Here is a 21445-nt window from a genome sequence, read left to right as displayed (position 1 = left end):
CCCAGGTATGGCAAAAGTGTTGGCAGGTATGTAAATGTCTGGTGTTTAGAAAAGAGAACTGGTCATCCGTGATTGTAGTATGTAGCGTAGGTTACCCATGTAGGATGAATGATTAAGGATAATACTTCAAAGCAAAGCTAACTGATTTTGCCTGCTGCAGAAAAGAAAGTCTGGATCCTGCCCCAGAGCTAAACTGAGTTTGACACCCCTGTTCTAAAAACATGCATAATTAAACATGCACATTTTAGTATTTTTTGGGGGGGAATCATAATACATCACTGTATATTATTCAGTAGCAAAACCAGGGCTACTGAATTGGTAGTAATGAAGATTATTAAGAAGGATAATAGCGTGATAGCTATACATACCTTGGTAGTGGCAATGCTGTTGACAAAACTGATTTGTTGGAATCCTTTCTCACTCATTGTGAGGCAAACTTCCCATCGCTCATTTACAGTCTCATTCACCACTTTCAGAGCTACGCCTGTCTCATCCAGTTTATCTTTTACGTACAAATCCACATAGCTGCGAAAGCCATTCACCTAAGAACGAAAAAAAAACAGGTACATAATTTGGTTCTTTCTGATATTCACCTCAAGTATTGAATCCTTTCTTTTGCTGATTTGTTACTCGTACACAAGCAGTATTTCATTAAAATGTCTTACTGATAAATTAATCAGGATAAAGGAAAATTTGTAAACACTTGTTAAAGTTATTTTTCTCTGCACCTCGAATTTTTTAGGTTATTTACGTTTTGTCATTTCCCTTAGTTCTCTGTTGTCAAGTCAAGTTAGGTCATGTTTATTTCTATAGCCCTTAATCACAAAGACCATAGATTATTGCAAACCACAGACTCTTAAGCTAACAGGGAGCCAATGCAGGTTAGCTAAAATCGGGGTAATGTGGTCAAACTTTCTTGTCTTAGTTAAAAGCCTCGCTGCAGCATTTTGTACTAGCTGAAGGCCCTTGATTTTGGACTTCTGGAGACCAGAGAGTAGTGCATTACAGTAATCGAGACGGGAGGTAACAAACGCGTGTTGTGTGCATGTCTGTGTATGTTTGTGTGTACTCATTGAACGGAAGGGAAATATTTCATGTAATGGATAAGAGCTATTTTAATAATTCACATCATTTCTAGCTACATGTTTACAATTCTAAAGGTGCTGCATGAATATAAGAACATTAAGTAAAGATTTAAAAGACCAACTGGATTGAAATGTTGAGTATTGAATCAACTAGTGAGAAAAATTCAACCAATATTTAATATGAGTCAGACTTACAGGTAGTTTTTTCCCATTCAGTGTGACTTTGACACCTTTGCAGGAACCGGCAATATCATATGCTCTGCGTGTAAGAAGGGCAACCAAATCTTTATCCAATTTCTCCATCTTGAACTTGGATAGGTCTGGCTGGAAGGTGACGCATGTGAAATCATCTCCATCAAATAACTTGATCTTGGGATCTGAAGTCTTGCTCATGTTGTTCTGCCATGTCTGGATGGAGCAAATAGTCAAAATGCATATACCACACACAAATATCACAATGCATAATCAGAAAAGACATTTATCTACCTGTTTGAAACTGTGTCTGTACTCCTTGCAGGCAGTTTCCACTGTGAATTTGTTACTAAAAATATTGCAAAGTTTGGCACCATAGCCATTCCTTCCACCTAAAACATAACAGAAAATGACATCAAATTAAAGGATTCATCAAAAAAATTTGCAGCACTGGGTAAAGTGGTGGGTGACGGGGTTAATTGCTTGTTGGAACAGGTAAGATAGAAAGGTTGTTTTTTTCCCAAACAATGGTTACAATGGAGTCTCATTTATTCTGCTCCTCACACTGGAAAAGGTTCCATCACTAGATAGACCATAGACCATTGCACAGACAAACAAAATTCTTCTTCTAATTAGTCTATAGACTAAAACTGACCCTCCATTTACTTCTTAAGGACTTTCAAAGCCATATTTCCAGTTTTTCCAGTACAATTAAAAAAAAAGAATCCAGTGCCGATCAAAAGAACAAGAGCCTATACCTTAGTTTTAAACCCTACGTCTAGCCCCAACCTTATTTTGGAACCCTAAAATCGGATTAAAACCCCAACTTGCAGCCCAAACCCCTGATTCTTACCCTAGCCCTACACCTAACCCTAGCCCTGATTCAAACCGTAACTCTAGCCCCAATCCTACTTCGGAACCATACAATAAGTTTAAAACCCTTATTTGAAGACCAAACCCCGACTCCTAACTGAACACCTAACCTAAGAAACATGGGAACAATATCAAGCATCTACAAGAACTTCATCCAAAATTCAAGCACTTTTCACACATTGAATACACACATTGATATTCAAGTATATTAGAGCATTTAAGGACCCTGTACGAACCCTGTATATTGATGTGATGCCTAGTTTTAATTGATTTTTCTAATTTCATGCATACATATTGAAAAACATCAAACATAAAAATTTGAATAAAATACTCATAAAGGAGCGTTAACACAACACATATTTCGAAAAGCAATGGGAAAAAAGACACATATGTATTTTTTAGAGCAATAATAATGATGCTTTGCACAACGTAGAAAAATGGATCATTGGTTCATGTATTTGTGCCCATTTAAGATTTTTGGGAAGTAGAACTGGTCTGTTGAAACTATTGTCTTGCACTCACCTGTGACTTTTTTCTCCTCATCATCGTAATTGCTGGAGGTGAGCAAGTGACCAAAAATCAGAGCTGGTACATACATTTTCTCATCTTTGTGTTCCACCACTGGTATCCCTTTACCATTGTTCCACACAGAGATGGTGTTAGACTCACTGTTGGAAGTCGGTTAAGGAGAAATTAATAAGTACGACATGTAGCACAAAAAGAGATGTCCATTTTTAGAAACTGCTCTCCATAACTATAATTTCCCTCATCTAGTTACACAAAAATAAACTTACGGATCAATGGTAATCTTAATGCCTGTCATGTTCTTATCCCTCTGTTTGTTATCTGCTGCATTGACTGTAAAGGAAGAAAATATAAGAACAAATTATGGTATATTACTGTATTGCAACAAGGACATGCTTAAACACAAACAATTAAAGGATTTATATATATACGGGTGTAACTTTTCATATGAGCCTGATTTGTTCCGGGATCCTGCCCGTGGCTCGAATTAAATGATCAAAAACTAAATGGTCCGTTCCCGTCTTCCCAAAAGCATACAAGTTAACCCTCAATAGATATCTTCCTTAACACTAGGGACAAATTCAAATACTAACAAGACATAAAAATACAGTAATCCTACTGAATTTTTAATGTACTGATTTTCATCCCCTCTCATGTGCGGAGCACCTTTGTCGTTTCCCATTGTTCCCATTAAACTCAGCTCGTTGTCTCGCTCTAGGATACTCATCCCATAAATCTGACACTTGTAGTTAATTACTCTGCTATTTTATCACACAACACAACTTTTATGACGTAAGCATTGTTAAGATTAAAAAATTATGAAGGGGTTCAAATTGTTTTAGCTATTTTTCATTCTACATACTCTGTAAGCCAATAAAAAAGGAAGACTAAACCAATTCCGGACTTTTTTTTTTTTTAATGGGGAGAATAACTGTGATTTCTTTTTTGGTCTGATAACTATTGTATAGAATTCACACCAACTACCATACTCGTTTCACAAGTTTGAACTACATTTAAAAAACACCCACAGACTGAAATACTAAACAGTATATCTACATTTAGATTTATAAGTCAGTTCATCCCTAATTGTTTTTTTTTTTTTAAATAAAAAAACAAAACAAAACAAAATTAAATGTAAATTATCAGTTTATTATTGGGATAATTTCATATCAATATATGCAGCATAGTCTATAATATTGTATAGTGAGATTGTTGGAAACACATATCCTTAATATTAATTAATTTAAAATTTTATACAATGCCCTCATGGAAAATAAGTAGGGGAATATATTATGCACTTTGTAAGGACCACAATATGTTTAATCAATAATGGTGACGTTTTTTCAAGCGAGGAAATGACATAATCAGTTAAATGTGACTAAATTTAGTTCCTGTCATTAAATCGGTGCATCCTGAAATCAAATTAAATGTTTGACTCACCAAGAATCTCATCAAAAATTTTATACAGTCCAGGTACGTAGGTAATCTCTCTCTGGTTCATTCCAATCTCTTCATCAAAAACCCACATTACCTGAGAAAGAAAGGGGGCGAAGCATTGTTGAATAACTGTAAGTTGTGGCAAGAGTAAGTGTTTCGAGTGTCGTTCATTTTAAGGCCACGTATCCTCATTACGAAGTTCGTTCACCTTTTTCATGGCTAAGGACTTTTAAAGATAACTTTGCGATTACCCCAGTATCATTAAATGAAGAAATCCAATGTCAAATGTATTTTGCAGAGCCACAAATGTATCTGCTATTTACATAAGGCATTTTTAATCTTGGGTCTGCATTTATCAAGACATTTAATTTTTAGATTTTGATTAGGTCGTGATTATATTTGGATTTGAGACAAATCCGTCCCCATATAGGTTTTGGGTAAAAATGACTCTGATGTTGCATGCATTTTCAGTTCCAGGAAGTTCTTCCCATGACAATTGACCAGTGGGAAACCCTACCTGGCCCATCATAAATATTCATAATTGATACGTAATGCTTGCACTAATACACATTTCATAGGGACCTGTTTAGGAGTAGCATGCACTCGTCCCCTAAGGGGCAATGGCGCTTCATAGGATAACGCCATACAAACTAATGCCAGCTGCGGTAATCATGAGGGAATACAAAATGCAAAGGCAAAGCCAAACTACCAGAGAGCAATGTCCATGTGATTTTTAAGCAAACCTGTGAAACATGGCAACAATTTCAAGCATTTCTAAGCACATTCCCCAGAATTCAAGCACTTTTCAGTTCTTGAAGACACATTACAATTCAAGCATTTCAAGCGAATGGTAGGGCATACAGAGACAGAAAACCATTCACTGACACATTCATTCCTAGAGAGAATTTCCACTTGCCTAACAACCTGCCATGCTTGTTTTTTTGTAAGTTTGTCAATGTTTCCCATAGAATTGTGTGACACCTTGGTCAGTGGACAGTTTCTAGGGGCCTGGAGGAGACCCCCCCGGAACAAAATGTTGCACATTTTTAGTACAAACGCATTGATCTGGTGTGTTTTTAGAGGAACATCAAGCTAGGTCTATGATGAATGGGTGCCCTTGTAAACTGTGGAATCCTAATTAGACTAGTTATGAAAGGCAATGACACAGCAAACAAGACACACTGACAAAGAATTACACTGGATTTTCATCAAAAAATAGGTGCCCTATTTCCTCACAGCAAGACCGACTATGTGAAATAAAAAATACATTGCGTAAACAATACGCTCGTACCACGGCAATATTATCAATCTAGGATGACGTTTTAGTCAGCTACGGGCGACCAAGACCATCCGGATTGGAGTCCAAATGGGCAAGACCAGGCCGGTCTAAAAAAAATGGCTCTGCTATCAATCTATACGTCTATATCTGTTTACATGTTGACCTACCTGTGTGATGGGCTCAACAGATCCAATGTACGTGTCAGGTCGAAGCAGAATATGTTCAAGCTGTGTCTTCTTTTGATAAACTCTCTCCACGGAGAGCTTGGAGCCTTTCTTGTCTTTCTGGACCACTTCCGTCTTACCGGCAACACCCCTGCCATTTGTTGCTTCCTGAAAGATTAACAAATCCATTAAGTAGTAATACAACCGAAGAGAAAGGTGCTGAATAATGCATATTTAAAAAAATGTGGTTTGTATGTGCTCATGACTATCAAGTAGGGATGCACCAAAATGAAAGTTTGGGGCCAAAACCGCAAATGCCTTACACATGGCTGAAATACCAAAAGAACAAAACTGAAATAAATTGCCAAAAGGGACATTTTTTGTTTGCCTTGGTTGCTCTGACACATGCATGCTTTCATGTTGCACGCCCCCCCCTGTTTTTGCAGTTAGGTACATTAGCATTGAAACTTTGGGATACATTTAATAGAACAGCCGAATATGCGTGCATCCTCACGTTTCCTACTGTTCCACTTTTAATAAGTTATGCAAAGCCAAATGGAAATCTGATGAAGGTAGGTACTAGGGCTGCACGATTACCGAAATCTAATCGACATTGAGATGTGACGTAGATCGATTGTCTAACCGCCTAACACTGGGTTTTATTTCCAATGATTTATGACAGCAAACCCCAACAAAACTCCCCAGAAGAGGGCGCTGTTTACCCAAATTACATATTTTAATAATCCTGTGAAATTCACCTGAAATCTCAATCCAAGGCGTACCCTAAGAAAATTGAATGCTGTTGCTGAACCGTTTGGAGACTATGGATGGTTTTGGTCTCTTTTCAAAGGTAACACTTGTCCCAAACTAAAATAATAACGGTGAGTACTACTAACATGAGCAATCTAAGTTGGAACACACAAAAATAGTAGACTTTTCTTTCGCCTGAATTGATCATTTCTTTGCAATCACATGCAAGATAGTGTAGCATGGGCATTTTAGCTGGAAAACAGCTGGGACAAATGCATGAAGCCTTACCTGGGTCCCAGGTCAAATTTGATCACAATCTGAAAAACTAAAAATTAGTATTTTGCACATTTTTCTAAGGGAATGTCTCGGCATTTCCCAAAATAGCTATTTGGAGACTAGAAAAGGACCAGTGGGTGACTGGGGACATCATACAGACACCTCTTGGCTTCTCAACAGTCTAAAGGCTCGCAGGCGGGTTAAAGCATGTCACTAGTATTAACCCTTGGATGCATGAGTGGGATCAAAAATGAACATATGGGTTGCTATTCTTCTTAATCTTTAAAAATAAAAGTTGTAATACTTTCATATTCCAGGTATTCTTAAAAAAACACATGTATGCCTTTAGTATTTTTAATTTTCCTCCACTAACTATAACTTCACTCCCAGAAGAGTGTTAGTACTGGTAGGTTATAAATCCAAGGGTTCAGTTCTCACGACAACAACAAAATCAAGCACAAAAAATGTACTTTCCTTTTAAAATCAAAAATCGAAATTGCAATACTGGTTGGAAAAATCGCAATTGTTTTTTTTTTTACCCACAATCGTCCAGCCAAAGTAGGTACCCCATCAGCCCCAAAAAGCGGTTACCAGCCGGGCTGCAGCACATATTTCCTTTGTATAAATTGAAATGTATGATTACTTCTTAACTAGTATAAAAATATAACCACTATCATGTGATTTAGTTCCTGAGCCTTGAGTTTGACACCTGGCTTTGAACTTTGAAAATGCTATAATTATTGTTAACTGCAGGGTTTGGCAATGTAAACACTCCAATAAGGCAAAAAAAATGACCAAAATGGCAATACACTTTTTCACATAATAGTAACGATTATCCAATTTATCATATACAAGTGCGACAAAAATACAACTCTTTTCTTAAAGTTCTATCACCAAAAGAATTTCCAATAGTGATAATTCAACTCCTATTTAATTTGCACTATTAGCCTAAAATTCTTCATCAAGACTACAGAATATAAAAACAGACACAATCAAAACAAAATAAACTTTGCGGATTCTCACATATTTTGGGGGGTTCTGGTCCCTATTAACCGCGATAAACAAGGGATTACATCTACCAAGAGACATCACCACTTCAATTTGCTGCATGAGTATTTATATATTTTTTATAATTAACCCTATTGGTGCAAGTACTGGTTCAAAACAAGTAATTATTTAACAAGATCTTTCACGGTTCAGCCAAAGGTAAGCTACCAAAACTTGCCTCAAATTTCAGTGTGAAGCTCATCGTTGCATCTTTCAATTTCTGATGTAATTTAGTAACTTTACCTTGTGTGGCTGTCAAAGTAGTTTAATTAAGGCGACTATTTTACACTAATTTAGTCTTGACCGGCCATGCTGTTTGCTGGCTAAGGCTCAGTCATGTAATACCACAATGAAATATCCTTATTCCCCCAAAACAGCAGAATATTGGTAGAAAATCTGAAATGTTAGTTATAAGTTTTAAAACAGTTTAAAAAACCTTTAGTTTGCTCATTTTAGTAATTTGCAAACTTATGTAATAACACACGTTCTAAGGCATAGTTTAGTGGGCAGGTATTCTTAATTAAATGGCGGTAAAATGCATGATTACATGTTTCCAGCTTCATTTATACAAAACACCACATATGTGATTGAAGTAACAAAACCCCCCCGCAAAAAATAGATATTTAAATTTCACATTTTAAATCACTCTAGAAAAACACACAGGGAAAATGTTGGTTATGTTGCTTAAGTATTTGTAATAACACATGTTCAGTGGCCAAATATGCTCACCGTAATTTAAATGCCAGGCACTTTACCAACATTGTTTTTACAAAACACCAAATGGGTGATTAGTTGATGTATTGATGTATGTATATAGAGATTTAGATCCCACATTTCAAGCCACTAAGGATATATGTAGGATATTTTATTTACTTAAATGTATATGAAAACTACTTTAATTTGACAACAAAACAAATCGCATGTTCTACATCTCCACTGAACAATGAATGAATAAAGTAGTATAACTAGTACAGAGGTTCAACATTATTTTGTTGCTTTTTAACCTTCCATCAATCATCCATTATCGGCACCGCTTACCCTCAGTAGGGTTGCAGGGGTTCTGGAGCCCATCCCAGCCATCTTCGGGAAGTGGGCAGGGGACACTCTGGACTGGTTGCCAGCCAATCGCAGGGCACACGGGGACAGACAATTCACTCGCTCATTTACACTTAGGGACAATTTGGACCGACCAATTAACCTGAAATGAATGTTTTTGGGAGGAAAACGGAGTACCCGGAGGAAACCAACACAAGCACGGAGAGAACATGCAAACTCCACACAGGAGGTTCGATCTCATGACCTCAGAACTGTGCCGCACACGCGCGAACCACTGCCCCGCCGTGCTGCCCTGCTTGTTAACCTATTACAGTATACATCACGAAGTCAGTACAGCTTAATTAAGTCACTTATAAAATTAAATCAATTAAGCAAAATATTTACGATTGGAGTGTGGGCGTTTTTGTCCATGTTTCAATCTCGTGAAATGAGTTTGGTAGATGTAGAGAATTGTATTGAATTATTCGCCAATTCAGCGCAGACACAATTAGCAAGGGTAGTCTGGCACATATAGGAATTAAATGATGCAAACCGCAATATCAGTGTTGACAAATAAACCATGCAATAAACCATCACTTTAAAAAAAATGCGTTTTAGAGAGGCGATTTCTTTACCATCCAAGAGTCCATCCCAGTGCTTCCTCCTGTGCCGTAGGACATCTTCTTTGTAGTCTTCAATTTTAATGATGTCGCACGTGAGACCTCTTCAATTATATACAACAAAAACCGCAATAGTTGAAAGTCATCGAAACGCAAACATTTTCCATTTTATTGTTTATTTTTAGAGTGTGTTTGACCCCTCCCAAAATTTAAATGTTGTCGCGGCTATTGTTATAAAGCATCAACAGCCGGTCGAGGCCTAAATCTCCAACAAAGATACGAGCCGGGTCACTCTACAATTTACAACACAACGTTAAATACGATTATCGTTAGATTTGCAGAGGTCAAAAAAAGTAAAACGAAGACTTACTAACTTTGGTGCAAAAATAAAATAAAGACTTTTGAATTGGAAACATAAAAAAAGATTATCTGCTAAATGCAGCAGTCTCGGTCCAGGTCCGCCATTTGCGAGACACACAACCAATCAGAGTGAATGGTGAGCAACCAATCCGGTGTCTTCTTTCTGAGACATGTCGCGCTTTTACCCAATAGAAAGCATTTTTTTTAATGCTTTCGTTTCATCGCTAGATGGCGACAAATGTATAAGTAGACTCGAGTGATGCCTAAAAGTCACCTTTTGGCTTATTTCTTTTTGAAACATTAACAATCGACAAGCTAACAATAAAAAGTTAAGTACAATAAAAGGCACTCAGGCTTTTACACCAGGGATGTTAAACTCAGTTCACCTTCCGAGTCGGATCAGTAAAAGAATGTTAAGCTAAATTTTGAAGCTTACAGTAATTTTTCTCTATCATGCTCTACATTCAAGTCGTTTATTTGTATTGACCTTAATCACAAAGAGTTTCAAAGGGCTGCACAGAGCACAGATTATTGCAAACTACGGACTCCTTTTGCACCATCCCCTGATCTAAAACCTACATGAGGGCAAGGAAACTCAACAACCTCAGCATGAGGAAAATGAAGAAACCTCGTGAAGGGACCGCACATGAGGAAATGCTCCTTCCAGGATGACCAGGCTGCAATGGATGTTGCAATAACAGTTAATACACAGATATTGCCAACATGAACAATAGGTCATTCATAAACTGTAAAATAGACGTGTGTTTTAAGCCTAGATTTAAAGAGTTCCACTGAAGTCGCAGATCGAATCTCAGGGGGCAGAGCATTATGCAGCACTTATTTGAGTTGCATTACGTAAATATTAAAATAATGGATGACAAAGAATGTTTTCTGAGCATAACACATTTATTTACAAACAAAATAGAACCAAGTACCTGTGTTTTTTATGATTGGCATTGAATTAATTAACTGGTTTATTTTAACAATTGAGAGAATGTTCACCTGAACCAACTCACCACGCTTTACAAACTCAAGTGGAGGCTATGAAAAAAATGAAATAATTTCTGCCTGAATTGTTGCACTTGTTTGAAATCAATAAAAAATAATTACAAAATAGAAGTTTTAGCGATGCATTGTTTATAAGATTATAATCCATCATGTGGAACTACTATGCTGGCTCTGTCAACACCTTTACTGCCCAGAGGAAGCATTTCGTTTGCATGTTTCAAAAATAACCGTAACATTTGGTAGAAATGACAGAGAGAAGTGGTCTCTAAACTACAGCTGGCGGGATAAATACAGCGAAGCCTCCACATTTGGTCCGGTTTTCTGAAATTCCTTCCTGCCCATCTTGACGTCCCACCAATGCCCAGTGTGCACATGGCTAATAGTCTTTGTGGCGCCGTCGCGAGTGGCAGCCTTTCCAGGAGCTCCGTGTTATTTCGCTCTTTTTGTGATTTATTCTGATTCAGATATACTTTCTTGTCATTCTTGTACACACGTATACAGAACAAAATGTCGATACATCTGACCCGCACAGTTTCCTTGAATGTACAGATATATATAGTATTGAGTTGGAGTATTGAAATACTAAATAATATACTAAATATTATTGTTTTTATTGTTTGCTTCTATCTTCTGTGTTTTTGTCCCGGTTGACAACTACACTTTGGATTGCTTTCTATCCTATGGATATGGGTTTTAATGCACAAAAATTTGTTTATTCAAGGAATCAACTCCTTTAAGTTCCACGGACAGACTGAGATCATTTCTCCCTCATGCCATAAGGCTCTTAAACTCCACCCGGGCGAGTAAAAGCCCACAATAAACCCCAACCCCACATTTGCATATTACCCTATTTTTATTACAGTGTGTATTTTTCGTAAAACTATTTAAATGCTCTTTATTAACACGCTATATTGGGTATTTTTGTATTCTATATCTTTTATTTTATTTTCTAACACAAGGAGTTAGAAGTGTGAATTTCCCTACGGGGATGAATAAAGTATTTATCTATCTGTAGCAATTCCTGAAGAATTGTACACGTTTTCTTCCTACCTATCATATGCCCCTTTTACAGTGGTGATACACATTCAGTTGAAAGCAGTAAGTACTTACGATTTCCGCTTTGATTTAGTCTTGACTCTTTCATTGCTGGTCCAAGATCAGGGGATGGTGTATTTGTAACCTGTGCTGTCAGATCAGCCTACGGTAGGTCGTCTCTATAGGGTAAGACGTTATGGCAGAACACCGACCCTCTGAACAATTCCAGAGAGCATTTAGAATTTTGTATATAATAATAATAATAATAATTTCCTTTGTATTGTCATTCTTTGTAACAATGTACACAGAACGAAATGTCGTTACACCTGACCCGTTGTAGCGAGCCGATGCAGCATGTGTATTTGATAATAAAATAGGATGTTTACAATAAAATGATTCTTAGTAATGAAGTATTTTCATTATTAACCATTAGTCATACTGGTGTACACATTACAATAATGTCTTCTTATTATGACTGGGAGGACAACTTATCCCTAAATCTTCCACAGAAATTGCCCCACAAAAATGTAATCCTTGAAAAAAGGAATCGGACACAATCCTAATGGCCCAAATGATCAATCTGATCATTTTAAAAAGATTTTTTTAAGTAATTTATTTATGATATGATTAGTTATGTGATGACACAGATTATGTTAATGATTCCCCACAATAAGACACAAATAAATATCGAATTGCATTTCTTTTTACATTGGGAAGGTTTTTTGGTAACTGAGGCATATTTGAAACAGCTAGCATGTTACTCATTTCCTCCTTGGGTGTCGACCATGAGATATTGTGATCAAAACTGTCTTGACTGAAATTTCTGTCACGTGTTTTGTAGGTGAATTAATATTTCAAACGAAGAATCTTCGGTTTCCTTCAGACTCTGTCTAAAAAGCTGAGCGTGCTGCCATGCCGCATTCCCTTCACCACCACTGAGCTCCACACTAACAGTGAATTCAGAGCAATTATTAAGACATTGGAAGGACTGCGTGCTACCATCTGAAAGTTTGAAAATAAGAGAAGAAAACAAAGTCACATTGTGCAACATTGGATACGTTGACATGCAGAGAAAAGCCAAAATGATCAGAATTAAGGTTTTTGGACCAATCACAGTAATCTGTTCCCATGACTAGTGACGAGCGTTAACTGAGTTTGGGAATTGGAGGGTGCAAAGTCTTTCCTCAAAGAAAAATAATGATAAAAAGTACTGGAAAGCGTGGGAACTGAGGGCCTGAACACTGTAGCAACATCAATCTAATGATAATAATAGGAATAATAGAATAATACGAAAATATGAAGAAATTGTTTGAAACCATCACAGAATGTGATTGTTTGAGGAATATGAATTAAGTAAATGATCAAGAAATTGGTGGGGCAAAAACCTGAATAATGGGGAAACATTTTTAATTACTAATGTTGGAAATGTTCAAAACCATCCCCAAGGTAAATTCAAAGACCTGAGTCATTTCAATTTGTAGTTGGAACAATGTAAATAATGATTAAAAAAAAAAATATATATATATATATATATATATATATATATATATGTATATATTTTTTTTCAATGTAATCATTTGGAATCAGGGCTTTGAATTTGAGGTACAACACAAATATGCTAAAATATATTAAATTCACACTAATAATAATAAAGAAAGCAATCTTAAAAGGGTGAAGCTTATCAAATTAAATTTCATTACATTCAGATAATGACAATAAAGGCTAATCAATTATTGTTAGTGTGAAGCCCTGCTTTCACACGATTAAAAGGGGGAATATTAATAGTGTCTTTTCCTTCACACTAATGAAAAGAAAGCAATATTAATAGCGTTTAGGTCTTCAACTTTAAACTAATCATCTTAATAATAACACAATCTTAATAATGTGAGGGTCTTTGTTTACACATCTTTACCATTATTCTGATCGTAATCCAACTATACTCTGCATGTAAACGTACTGATTGATCAAGAGTCTATCTTGCGTACCTCCAGAAAAGCCAGTTGTAATCGTTCCAGATCGCAAACGCCAACTAACATCCCCTGAATTGAAAGTTTGGCTGCTGGCCTTAATAGAGACAGATTTTACATTTTGTTTCGTGGGAGTAAAGTCAAATTTCCAGCTGATTTGTCCTCTCGGGGAACTTTCAAGGCGAGCGAGATATACCTGCAAGAATAAATAGAGCAGTATAGACATCAGCAAAGCTGAATAAATCCATGAATTGGCATAAAAGAGTGATTTATTTACAGAAACTGGTAGTTACTTGTTATTCATTGGTAGCAAGTGAGAGACAACTGTTGGCTTCTCAATTATGAGGAAAGGGGTGCTTGACTTCATATATTTTTTGTCATGGAAAAACATGAATCTCCACTTTTTATTTTTTTTACAGATTGTCTTTTTTTGTAATTCACATTACAGCGACAATATTAATACATTATAACCCCAAACAACTCCAATGTTTGACCTATTGAACCCAATTAAATGGAATTTAGTATCTCATATTAATAACTACAGGAAGGAATGTGATAGATGAAGCTAACAATACAAAAAGTATTGAGGTACAGTAGAAAAATTTGGCATCCATTTTTTTCCATGAACCGCAGTTCACGACCGTACATGGGGATAGGAATTGGAGATGGAGCGATTAATTGAAAGCTGAATGCTTTCTTTACCACAAAAGGCCCACAAAGAGTACGCTTAACAGCAGACATTGATCAAGCAGCCATTTGTTTTGTGATTTTGGCTCACCTAAAAACATTTTTACAAACACATACACATGATAATGGGGGTTCACACAAGGTCACATAATAAGCTAACGATATGTTAAAATGTCACTAATACATATTTACTGTTCATAGAACACGGAAAAGTACTATCTGTCAAACACGTGCCCTCGGACATGCAATTTTTCCTGGCACTACCCTGGTAAGTAGAGGTAATTACTGATTGTGACGACATAAACATACCATTTGCCAGTCGTTTTCCAGCTTCCTAAAGACAGACTCCTTACTCCACACACATCCATCCCAGCCGTGGATGATCTCAGAATCGTTGGAGACGCGGCAGTACTGGTCTTTAGTAGCGTTGTACAACACATGAATAACACGATTTCTTCTCTCAATTTCTTTGGGCGAGAACACGAAGCCACCACCCTGAAGGCACAGAAAATCACAGGCTTATTCAATCATATTAAGTGGAAAAGGCAAGTAGAAAAAGGTAATTTCATTGTTATACAATGCACCCGAGTTAGGCATTTTGACAATGTTAAGGAAGATGGTGTTGCACATTTTTTCATTGCCACTTTTAGCTGATGCTTAGAAGTTTCCTGTAGCATAGCATCTCAAAAAGCCTGCATTTTCCTTTCCAGCTCTGCTGTGAGAGTCCATGACTCGTAAGGTTAGAGGAAAATGGAATCAACCAAACTAAACACAGCGAAAGGCGGGACAAAGCGTGAATGCTGCAAAAAATTAAATGTTTCCAGGATTCCTCCCCATTTGCTCTTTAATAGAACAAAGGGCAAATAACACCAGGTTACTCCAGACAAGCACAAGTTGCCACAGTGTCAAGCTGAATTTCTAAACAGACTTTTACGAGCAAATTACTGTTGTCCGATCCAAGATCTCATTGTGTAGAACTCTTGATTGATATAAGAATCCCCCCAATAAACTTTTAGAAAAAAATTAATCAAAACATTAAAGTACCCCTTAAGAGACTACTTAAAAAAAGAGAAAAATGCTATCTAGTATTTGCTGTGTTTAACGGTACCTGCTTCAAAGTCTTTGCATTGGCATCTCCTGTTTCTCCTCTTGCCATCTTCCAGGCCAGGGACCCAGAGACGCGTCCTTCCATCTCTCCTTGTATTGTTTTTGAGGGTGAAATGAATTCTACAAGTTCAACAAGTAGTCGTTTTGTCAATTCGAATTTCCTGCTGGCAGGGAGCAATTGCTGTCTCTGACATCCGAAATTAAAATGAAGAGAGTTTTTCATTATTATAGAAATATACAATGAGAAGTAATACATAAATGGTTAAAAAGTAAATATTTACCGCAGCGTTGAGGCCAATGATGGCGTGCAGAAGCCAGGCTTCCTCAACACTGCTTCTTCTTGACAGGACCTCTGGATGCTTGCAAGAATACCTCCATGTCACATCAACTACCTGAAACAAAACCTTATCAACTTAACATGTGGGAACTAGATACAGCATTATGAAAAAAGGTCTGAGTTTTTTTAGACATGCATCATGTTCAAAGTCTTCATGTTTAAAATAGAAGAATGCATCACACAAATAACACATTGTAAGATAAAATGCAGTTTCTAAATGATGACAGGCTCAGAGACTGTCACCACCCGAAACAAGCACACAAGATTGTGGAAAACATACAAATATTGCCTATGTAGAGAACATTTGGTATTCATATCTTATTTGTGGAACTTGTTGCTGCTAAATGTTATTGCTCAATTTTTCATTGCACTATTGCTAAGATTCATTTAGGCCAGTCTCCAAGCACTACCTTGTAAATATTTTGCATATTTATCCTGGCACTTATTTTTTCTGTTTTAAGTCTTTATTACTTGTTTATCCTGGAGTATCAGGTCTAATACAGTTGTAAACAATGTTCACCACCTTGTTATCAATGAAAATAAAGGAAATTGAAATTCTATTGGTAATTAACAAGTGGTGTTGGAGTGTTGGGCGTTTCAAACCTAAGTGACCCGAAGTGGAAGTAATTGCACCCATAGCCCGCATGGTTTTTGTTTTGTGAAAGCTTAGTTGAAATTTACAGGCCACATCTTTTAGGATCCGGCACACCACCGTTTCATATTTGATTGACAACTTGATGAAATCCATAAACTGATTTACGATGAGTGCAGGGCATTGTTTGTGTTTGATCTGATTCTTGGTATACTCTGTAGTTTTTAAACTGACCCTAGATTCTACAAGAAACAACAATCATGCATCACTGTTTAAAAGTGTGTTTATTATGTCATTGTAACATACCTGGTCATGGGAGAAAGCCAAAATGTAGGAGAGTTTTTTTCCCCAGCCAACCTCATATAATAAAGGTTTATCGCAGATGTTTTCACACGAGTCACAGTGCAGCCATCGGCGTTGAGACACAGAGTAAATCTCTGTCCATACATGATCTAAATGGGGTGGGGACAACTTCATTTGAGCTTTATTAGAGATTATTATTGACAGAAAGACAAAAAATGTTTTAATTATTATTTCAGTACAACTGACAGCTATAGACTTCAAAGATTCATTTTATTGACCAGGATGTGAACGAGTTAATATTTTCATTTTTATGTGTCCCCTAGAGAGAATACCCCTTCCTGGGCTCCCCAATAAGATGTCAAATAACAGGTAAGCTCTAGATTAATTGTGATGTCATTGTAAATCCTCAGCCCTGAGAATATTTACAACTTATCAAATGAACATACCTGTGCTGTCCCAGATGTACCTGGCTTCAATAGAGAGAGCTCTGCAACATAGGGTGAAACAGTTGGCCCACTCCCCACACCGTCCCATCCTAGTTTGGAGAAGCTTCTCAGGGTTGTTATAGCTTGTGTAAATGAAGGGGGAAAATAAGAGCCACTGAAAGCACGATAGGTTATGGTATTGAGCGGAACAAACCGAGGGAATCTGGTGCTTGACTGGCAGCTTCGACAGTAGTGGTTCTCAACTCGCTGGGCCCCCCAGCGTAAATCCTCAGCGGTAGGACTGAGCGAGCCAGTATTCTCGGTTGAACCTCCACACTGGCTACAGGCTAAACAGTCTACCCAGGAGAAGAAGTCTTGTTTGAACCAACTCAGCAGCTCCAGCACCAGGAAGTCTTCTTTACCTAGTTTACATTCTACAAAAACCAGGTCCACTACTTTAGAATATTCCACAAAGTTATACTATAAATTTCATGATGAATTTATTTAAATCTGACTTATACCTTTCTCAGTCTCTTTAGCTATCCTAAGCTTCTGCTCAGCAGCACACGTTAGCTTGTCATAAGGAATGTAGTTCCTAGCTTTCTGCTGAAGCTCATAGTCTTCGTATAGCAGGACATGCTGGAAGTTAGACTCAAGAGTCGCAAAGAATTTCATGTTATCCACCTGCGATACAAGAAGTGCAAGGTTGCTTAAGTTACTCAGAGTGACATGGAAGACATTTGAAGGATTATGGGGCTACATTGCTTGACTCCCATAAGTTGTCCCTAGAGGCCTGTTTATACTCCTGTGTATGCTCCTGATTGGCCATTTCTGGCTCCCCATTGCAAGAGAAAGATTCACATCAAAACTTCTATGTCAAAGTGCTGGCGTTGTATCGCCAGTGATTGGTGAGTGTACTGTACCCAAAATGCAATGAGGTTTGTGAATTATGAGTATGAGATGCTAAGAATCATCAAACTTGTTGCCCAGGGAAACCAAGATAATGAAAGTTGTTATATAAATATGTTTATTACAAACTGCAGCAAAAATCTGCCCATGTGGATGTTGTCATATTTGTAAAATTAGGTGAAAATGTGAATTTTGTGTTTTGTTTTTATATTTTAGCAATGTCTAATCATTTTGTCAATGAGAAATGCCATCAATTTTTTTTTAGTTCTATTTGTCTTTTTTTTTTTTTAAATGAATGTTAAACTTGAAAAGAAACACACATATCTACTGTGGAGGTTGAACAACTGTAACTTATGTGACTGAACAAATATATCAAGTTGACTTTTTAGAAGAGACTTCACAAATCGTACATTTCAGGTTTGGTACAGTCCTCCTTGTTCTCCTTGCAAGCACAAAAAACAATTTTCAGCAGAGGATTGGTATGGCCCTCGGCTTGTAGCCATTTTTTTGTCCCTCCCATATCTGACTGTAAAGCACGCTCTCGAATAAGACAAGTTCATTATAAATGGTGCACTAACTTATGCAGTACAATATTTTTATTAACTTGATTGATGTAAATTATTGTCGTTCTATTAGGTGTGAAAACCTTACCGTGGATAATTGTTGTACCCGAGGAAAACCTGCCTGTCTTGAGGAGGCTTGGCTTTCGGCATGAGGTTCTGTGAAAAGGGGAACATCCTGCTCTCTCCTGAGTCTCTGGTCTCTTTGAGAAGCTATGGAATCTCTGATGACCTTGAGTTTGTGCAGCGATGCGGCCTTTGGGAAAACTAAATGTGTGTCACCCTGAAATAAATAAATATTACAATTGAAACCTCACAGAGGGAGCAAAAGGAGTTTTTGCAGGCAAATTTGACCAAGACTCACTCCTCAATCAAACCACAGCCACAGTGGCCCTTACTGATAAAAATGTGCATAAGATTTTATGAATCATTTGATTCGAATTTGAAGAAAAACTTGGGCCAGATGTGAACATTTTTCTAATCGTGATGTCCTATTATCACATAAAAAGATGACAATTTCCACAGATTAATTGCACAATATCAGATCCGCCCAATATTTTGACGTTACACACAAACGTCCAGCTTAATCGTGTCATGATTTTGCCCAACAACAAATACACAAATTAAGACATAACAATTCCTATCAAAATTGATGATTCTTTTAAATTGAATGAAAAACAAATTTTCCCTCTGGGCGCTAGAGGGCAGTGTTAAGTTTGTGTAGCATGGCGAGTTGGTTCAATTGTAAAACTGCATTCCCTCAACGGTTAAATTAAACCACTTATCATATTCCATCAAAATATTTTTTTCCTCATTGTTTGTGGATAAATGTGCTGTGTTTAGAAAAGACCCCTTGTCGTCTGTAATTACATGATGTACGTAGGTTACTAATGTAGGCTGAATAATCAAGCACAATACAGAAAAAAAAAACGCTAAAAATTTGGAGGTGACATTCTTTTAGTGATGGGACCCGCCTAAAATAGAAAGTCTGGATCTGGTCCCAAAGCAAATCTGAGTTTGACGCCTCTGGTTTAGCGAGGGCTTTTGAATTAAAAGCAATGAGAGTATTACATTACACATCAACATTTTGTTGAAAAAGCAGTAAAACACTTTACCTCCTCAAAGCCCATCTCAAAGAGGCATTCCACAGCACCACTGATTGGCAGAAGCTTTGTTGTAAAAGTAGGATTGCCTAGAAGGATTGATCGATATTTTTCCACATTTGGATCCCTGGTGAGAAAGATTAGAGAGTACTAGGATGTGAGCATCTCTGTGAACTTAACGATACAATATGCACTTGGAGGGCATAATACGAGTTGTACCTTGATATGATTCAATAATATTTTACACAATGTGATTCGAAACTATTTTATGTAATGGGATACGGTACTAAAACATAGTTGTAGGGCCTTAAAGCTCATTAGTGTATGTAAAATACGTTTGATATTCACCAAGGGAAAATGTGCTTGTATCATAAATGTACTCAGGGAATAAAGTCTATGAAGGTTTGCTAAAAGAATGCAACGTTTTTCAATTAGAAAAATCCAACTCATCGTTTCCTCTAAGGGCGCGTAAGAAAAGTATTACGAATGTAAGGGCCACCGAATTTTTGAGCTGTGACTTACCAAGAAGGCCATACTGAAGTTATTTTGCTTTGTTTTGAAGTGAACTTTTTTAATATTAGTTAAGAATTTAATAAGAATCATCACTTGTTACTCAGAGTTAAGCTTTAGTAATTATTGAATTGGATCAAGGTATTTCAAAAGCTTTATAAGGTATAACTATATTTTCAGGAAGAAGTTTCATTTTAAAGTTAGCTGAAAATAGTTGTGACACCACAATCAATTCTACAATTTAGCTGAACAGGGCGTTGACAAAATAGCTCACAATAATAACTCACAATAATCCATCCAAAACTATACACGATCAAATTAGGCAACAGGATTATTTAACAAGGATTACTTTTCTAGGTTACGAGTTCTGTAAAGCAATAAAGCCCCAGTGTGTAATATTTGACCACTAGATATCATTGATGTCTAATGGGAATGAAAACCAGTGCCACAGCAAGTCGCCAAGAAAACAAAGCAGTGACTACTGGGTGGGATTTCATTACGTGAAACAAATACAAATTTCTTAACCTATATATTTTTTAAATAAAAATGGCCATTGATTGATAGTTTATGTATTTTTGCCTAGTATTTCAATCAATGATTGTTTTTTTTTTTACTGAATGGAAGTTTTGTTGTACCACTAGGAGGCACAAAGTAATTACACACAGTCGCTTTAATAAAATTGTGTAACTTTTCTGGCATTACTACATGATCTTTTGGTGTGTTTGCATTGCAGATCAAAGTGGCACAGCTTTACGGGGATTGGATCCGTCTCTATTAAGTTAATGGATAATGGACAGGATTTTTGTCAGAGGAAGTATCTGAAGTCACTGAAAACCTCCGAAAGCGCTTCACAATGTACTTCACACTTACCCATTTACACGTAATCCCTGCCTTGTTTCTTTCAAACGTTTACACGTTTTGTACGGATACAGTTTATATTATTCTCTAAGATGGAGTGTAATTCGGTTTGCAGATAGAATAGTTTCGCGAGAATAAATTAAATACCGAGAAATAAACAGAAATGTTTCATAAATACCTTAAAATATTGTCGGCGTATGTAAGTAACAACCTGCATACATCCAAGAAGACTTCATTTGAGTTTTCACATAAAACTGCAACCGCTGGTGTCAATGCCATTTATAATTTTAGAAGGTTTATTTGAGTTTTTTACGGAGATCACCATGAATGCTGGCTTTCCTTCTCTCGAGCGACTTCTTTCGGGTCTTCAATATAGACTGTCCAGTATATCGCCTGAAAAT

General features: G+C 36.9%; 2 protein-coding genes across 4 annotated transcripts in view; both read right to left on the bottom strand.

Annotated features, from left to right (window-relative positions):
• Nucleotides 1–9817, bottom strand: part of top2b (DNA topoisomerase II beta) — a 35986-nt gene extending 26169 nt beyond the window's left edge. Inside the window, exons 1-9 of one of the 3 annotated variants that reach the window (XM_088326020.1) lie at nt 9654–9817; nt 9299–9387; nt 5559–5723; nt 4116–4206; nt 2945–3008; nt 2673–2818; nt 1572–1669; nt 1281–1493; nt 369–542 (exon numbers count right to left, since the gene is read on the bottom strand). In XM_088326020.1, coding sequence (XP_088182146.1) covers nt 369–542; nt 1281–1493; nt 1572–1669; nt 2673–2818; nt 2945–3008; nt 4116–4206; nt 5559–5723; nt 9299–9387; nt 9654–9699 — 1086 coding nt within the window. In that variant the 5' untranslated portion in view covers nt 9700–9817. Of the gene's footprint in view, nt 1–368; nt 543–1280; nt 1494–1571; nt 1670–2672; nt 2819–2944; nt 3009–4115; nt 4207–5558; nt 5724–9298 lie in introns of all 3 variants that reach the window. The other 2 variants (XM_088326022.1, XM_088326021.1) reach the window with 2 other exon arrangements.
• Nucleotides 9818–10530: 713 nt separating this feature from the next.
• Nucleotides 10531–21410, bottom strand: ngly1 (N-glycanase 1). The gene is made up of 12 exons (XM_088326023.1): nt 21223–21410; nt 19689–19803; nt 18665–18856; nt 17626–17788; nt 17319–17538; nt 17126–17247; nt 16683–16828; nt 15729–15839; nt 15449–15634; nt 14650–14835; nt 13672–13849; nt 10531–12688 (listed from the first exon to the last, which is right to left on the bottom strand). The coding sequence occupies exons 1-12, from the start codon at nt 21321–21323 to the stop codon at nt 12513–12515; spliced, it is 1896 nt and encodes a 631-aa protein (XP_088182149.1). The 5' UTR covers nt 21324–21410; the 3' UTR covers nt 10531–12512.
• Nucleotides 21411–21445: the final 35 nt, after the last annotated feature.

This window comes from Urocampus carinirostris, chromosome 2 (genome assembly GCF_059441175.1).
Source record: "Urocampus carinirostris isolate Australia breed hairy pipefish chromosome 2, RoL_Ucar_1.0, whole genome shotgun sequence".
Classification (NCBI taxonomy): Eukaryota; Metazoa; Chordata; class Actinopteri; order Syngnathiformes; family Syngnathidae; genus Urocampus; species Urocampus carinirostris.
This window is presented reverse-complemented; position numbering and strand designations above follow the sequence as displayed.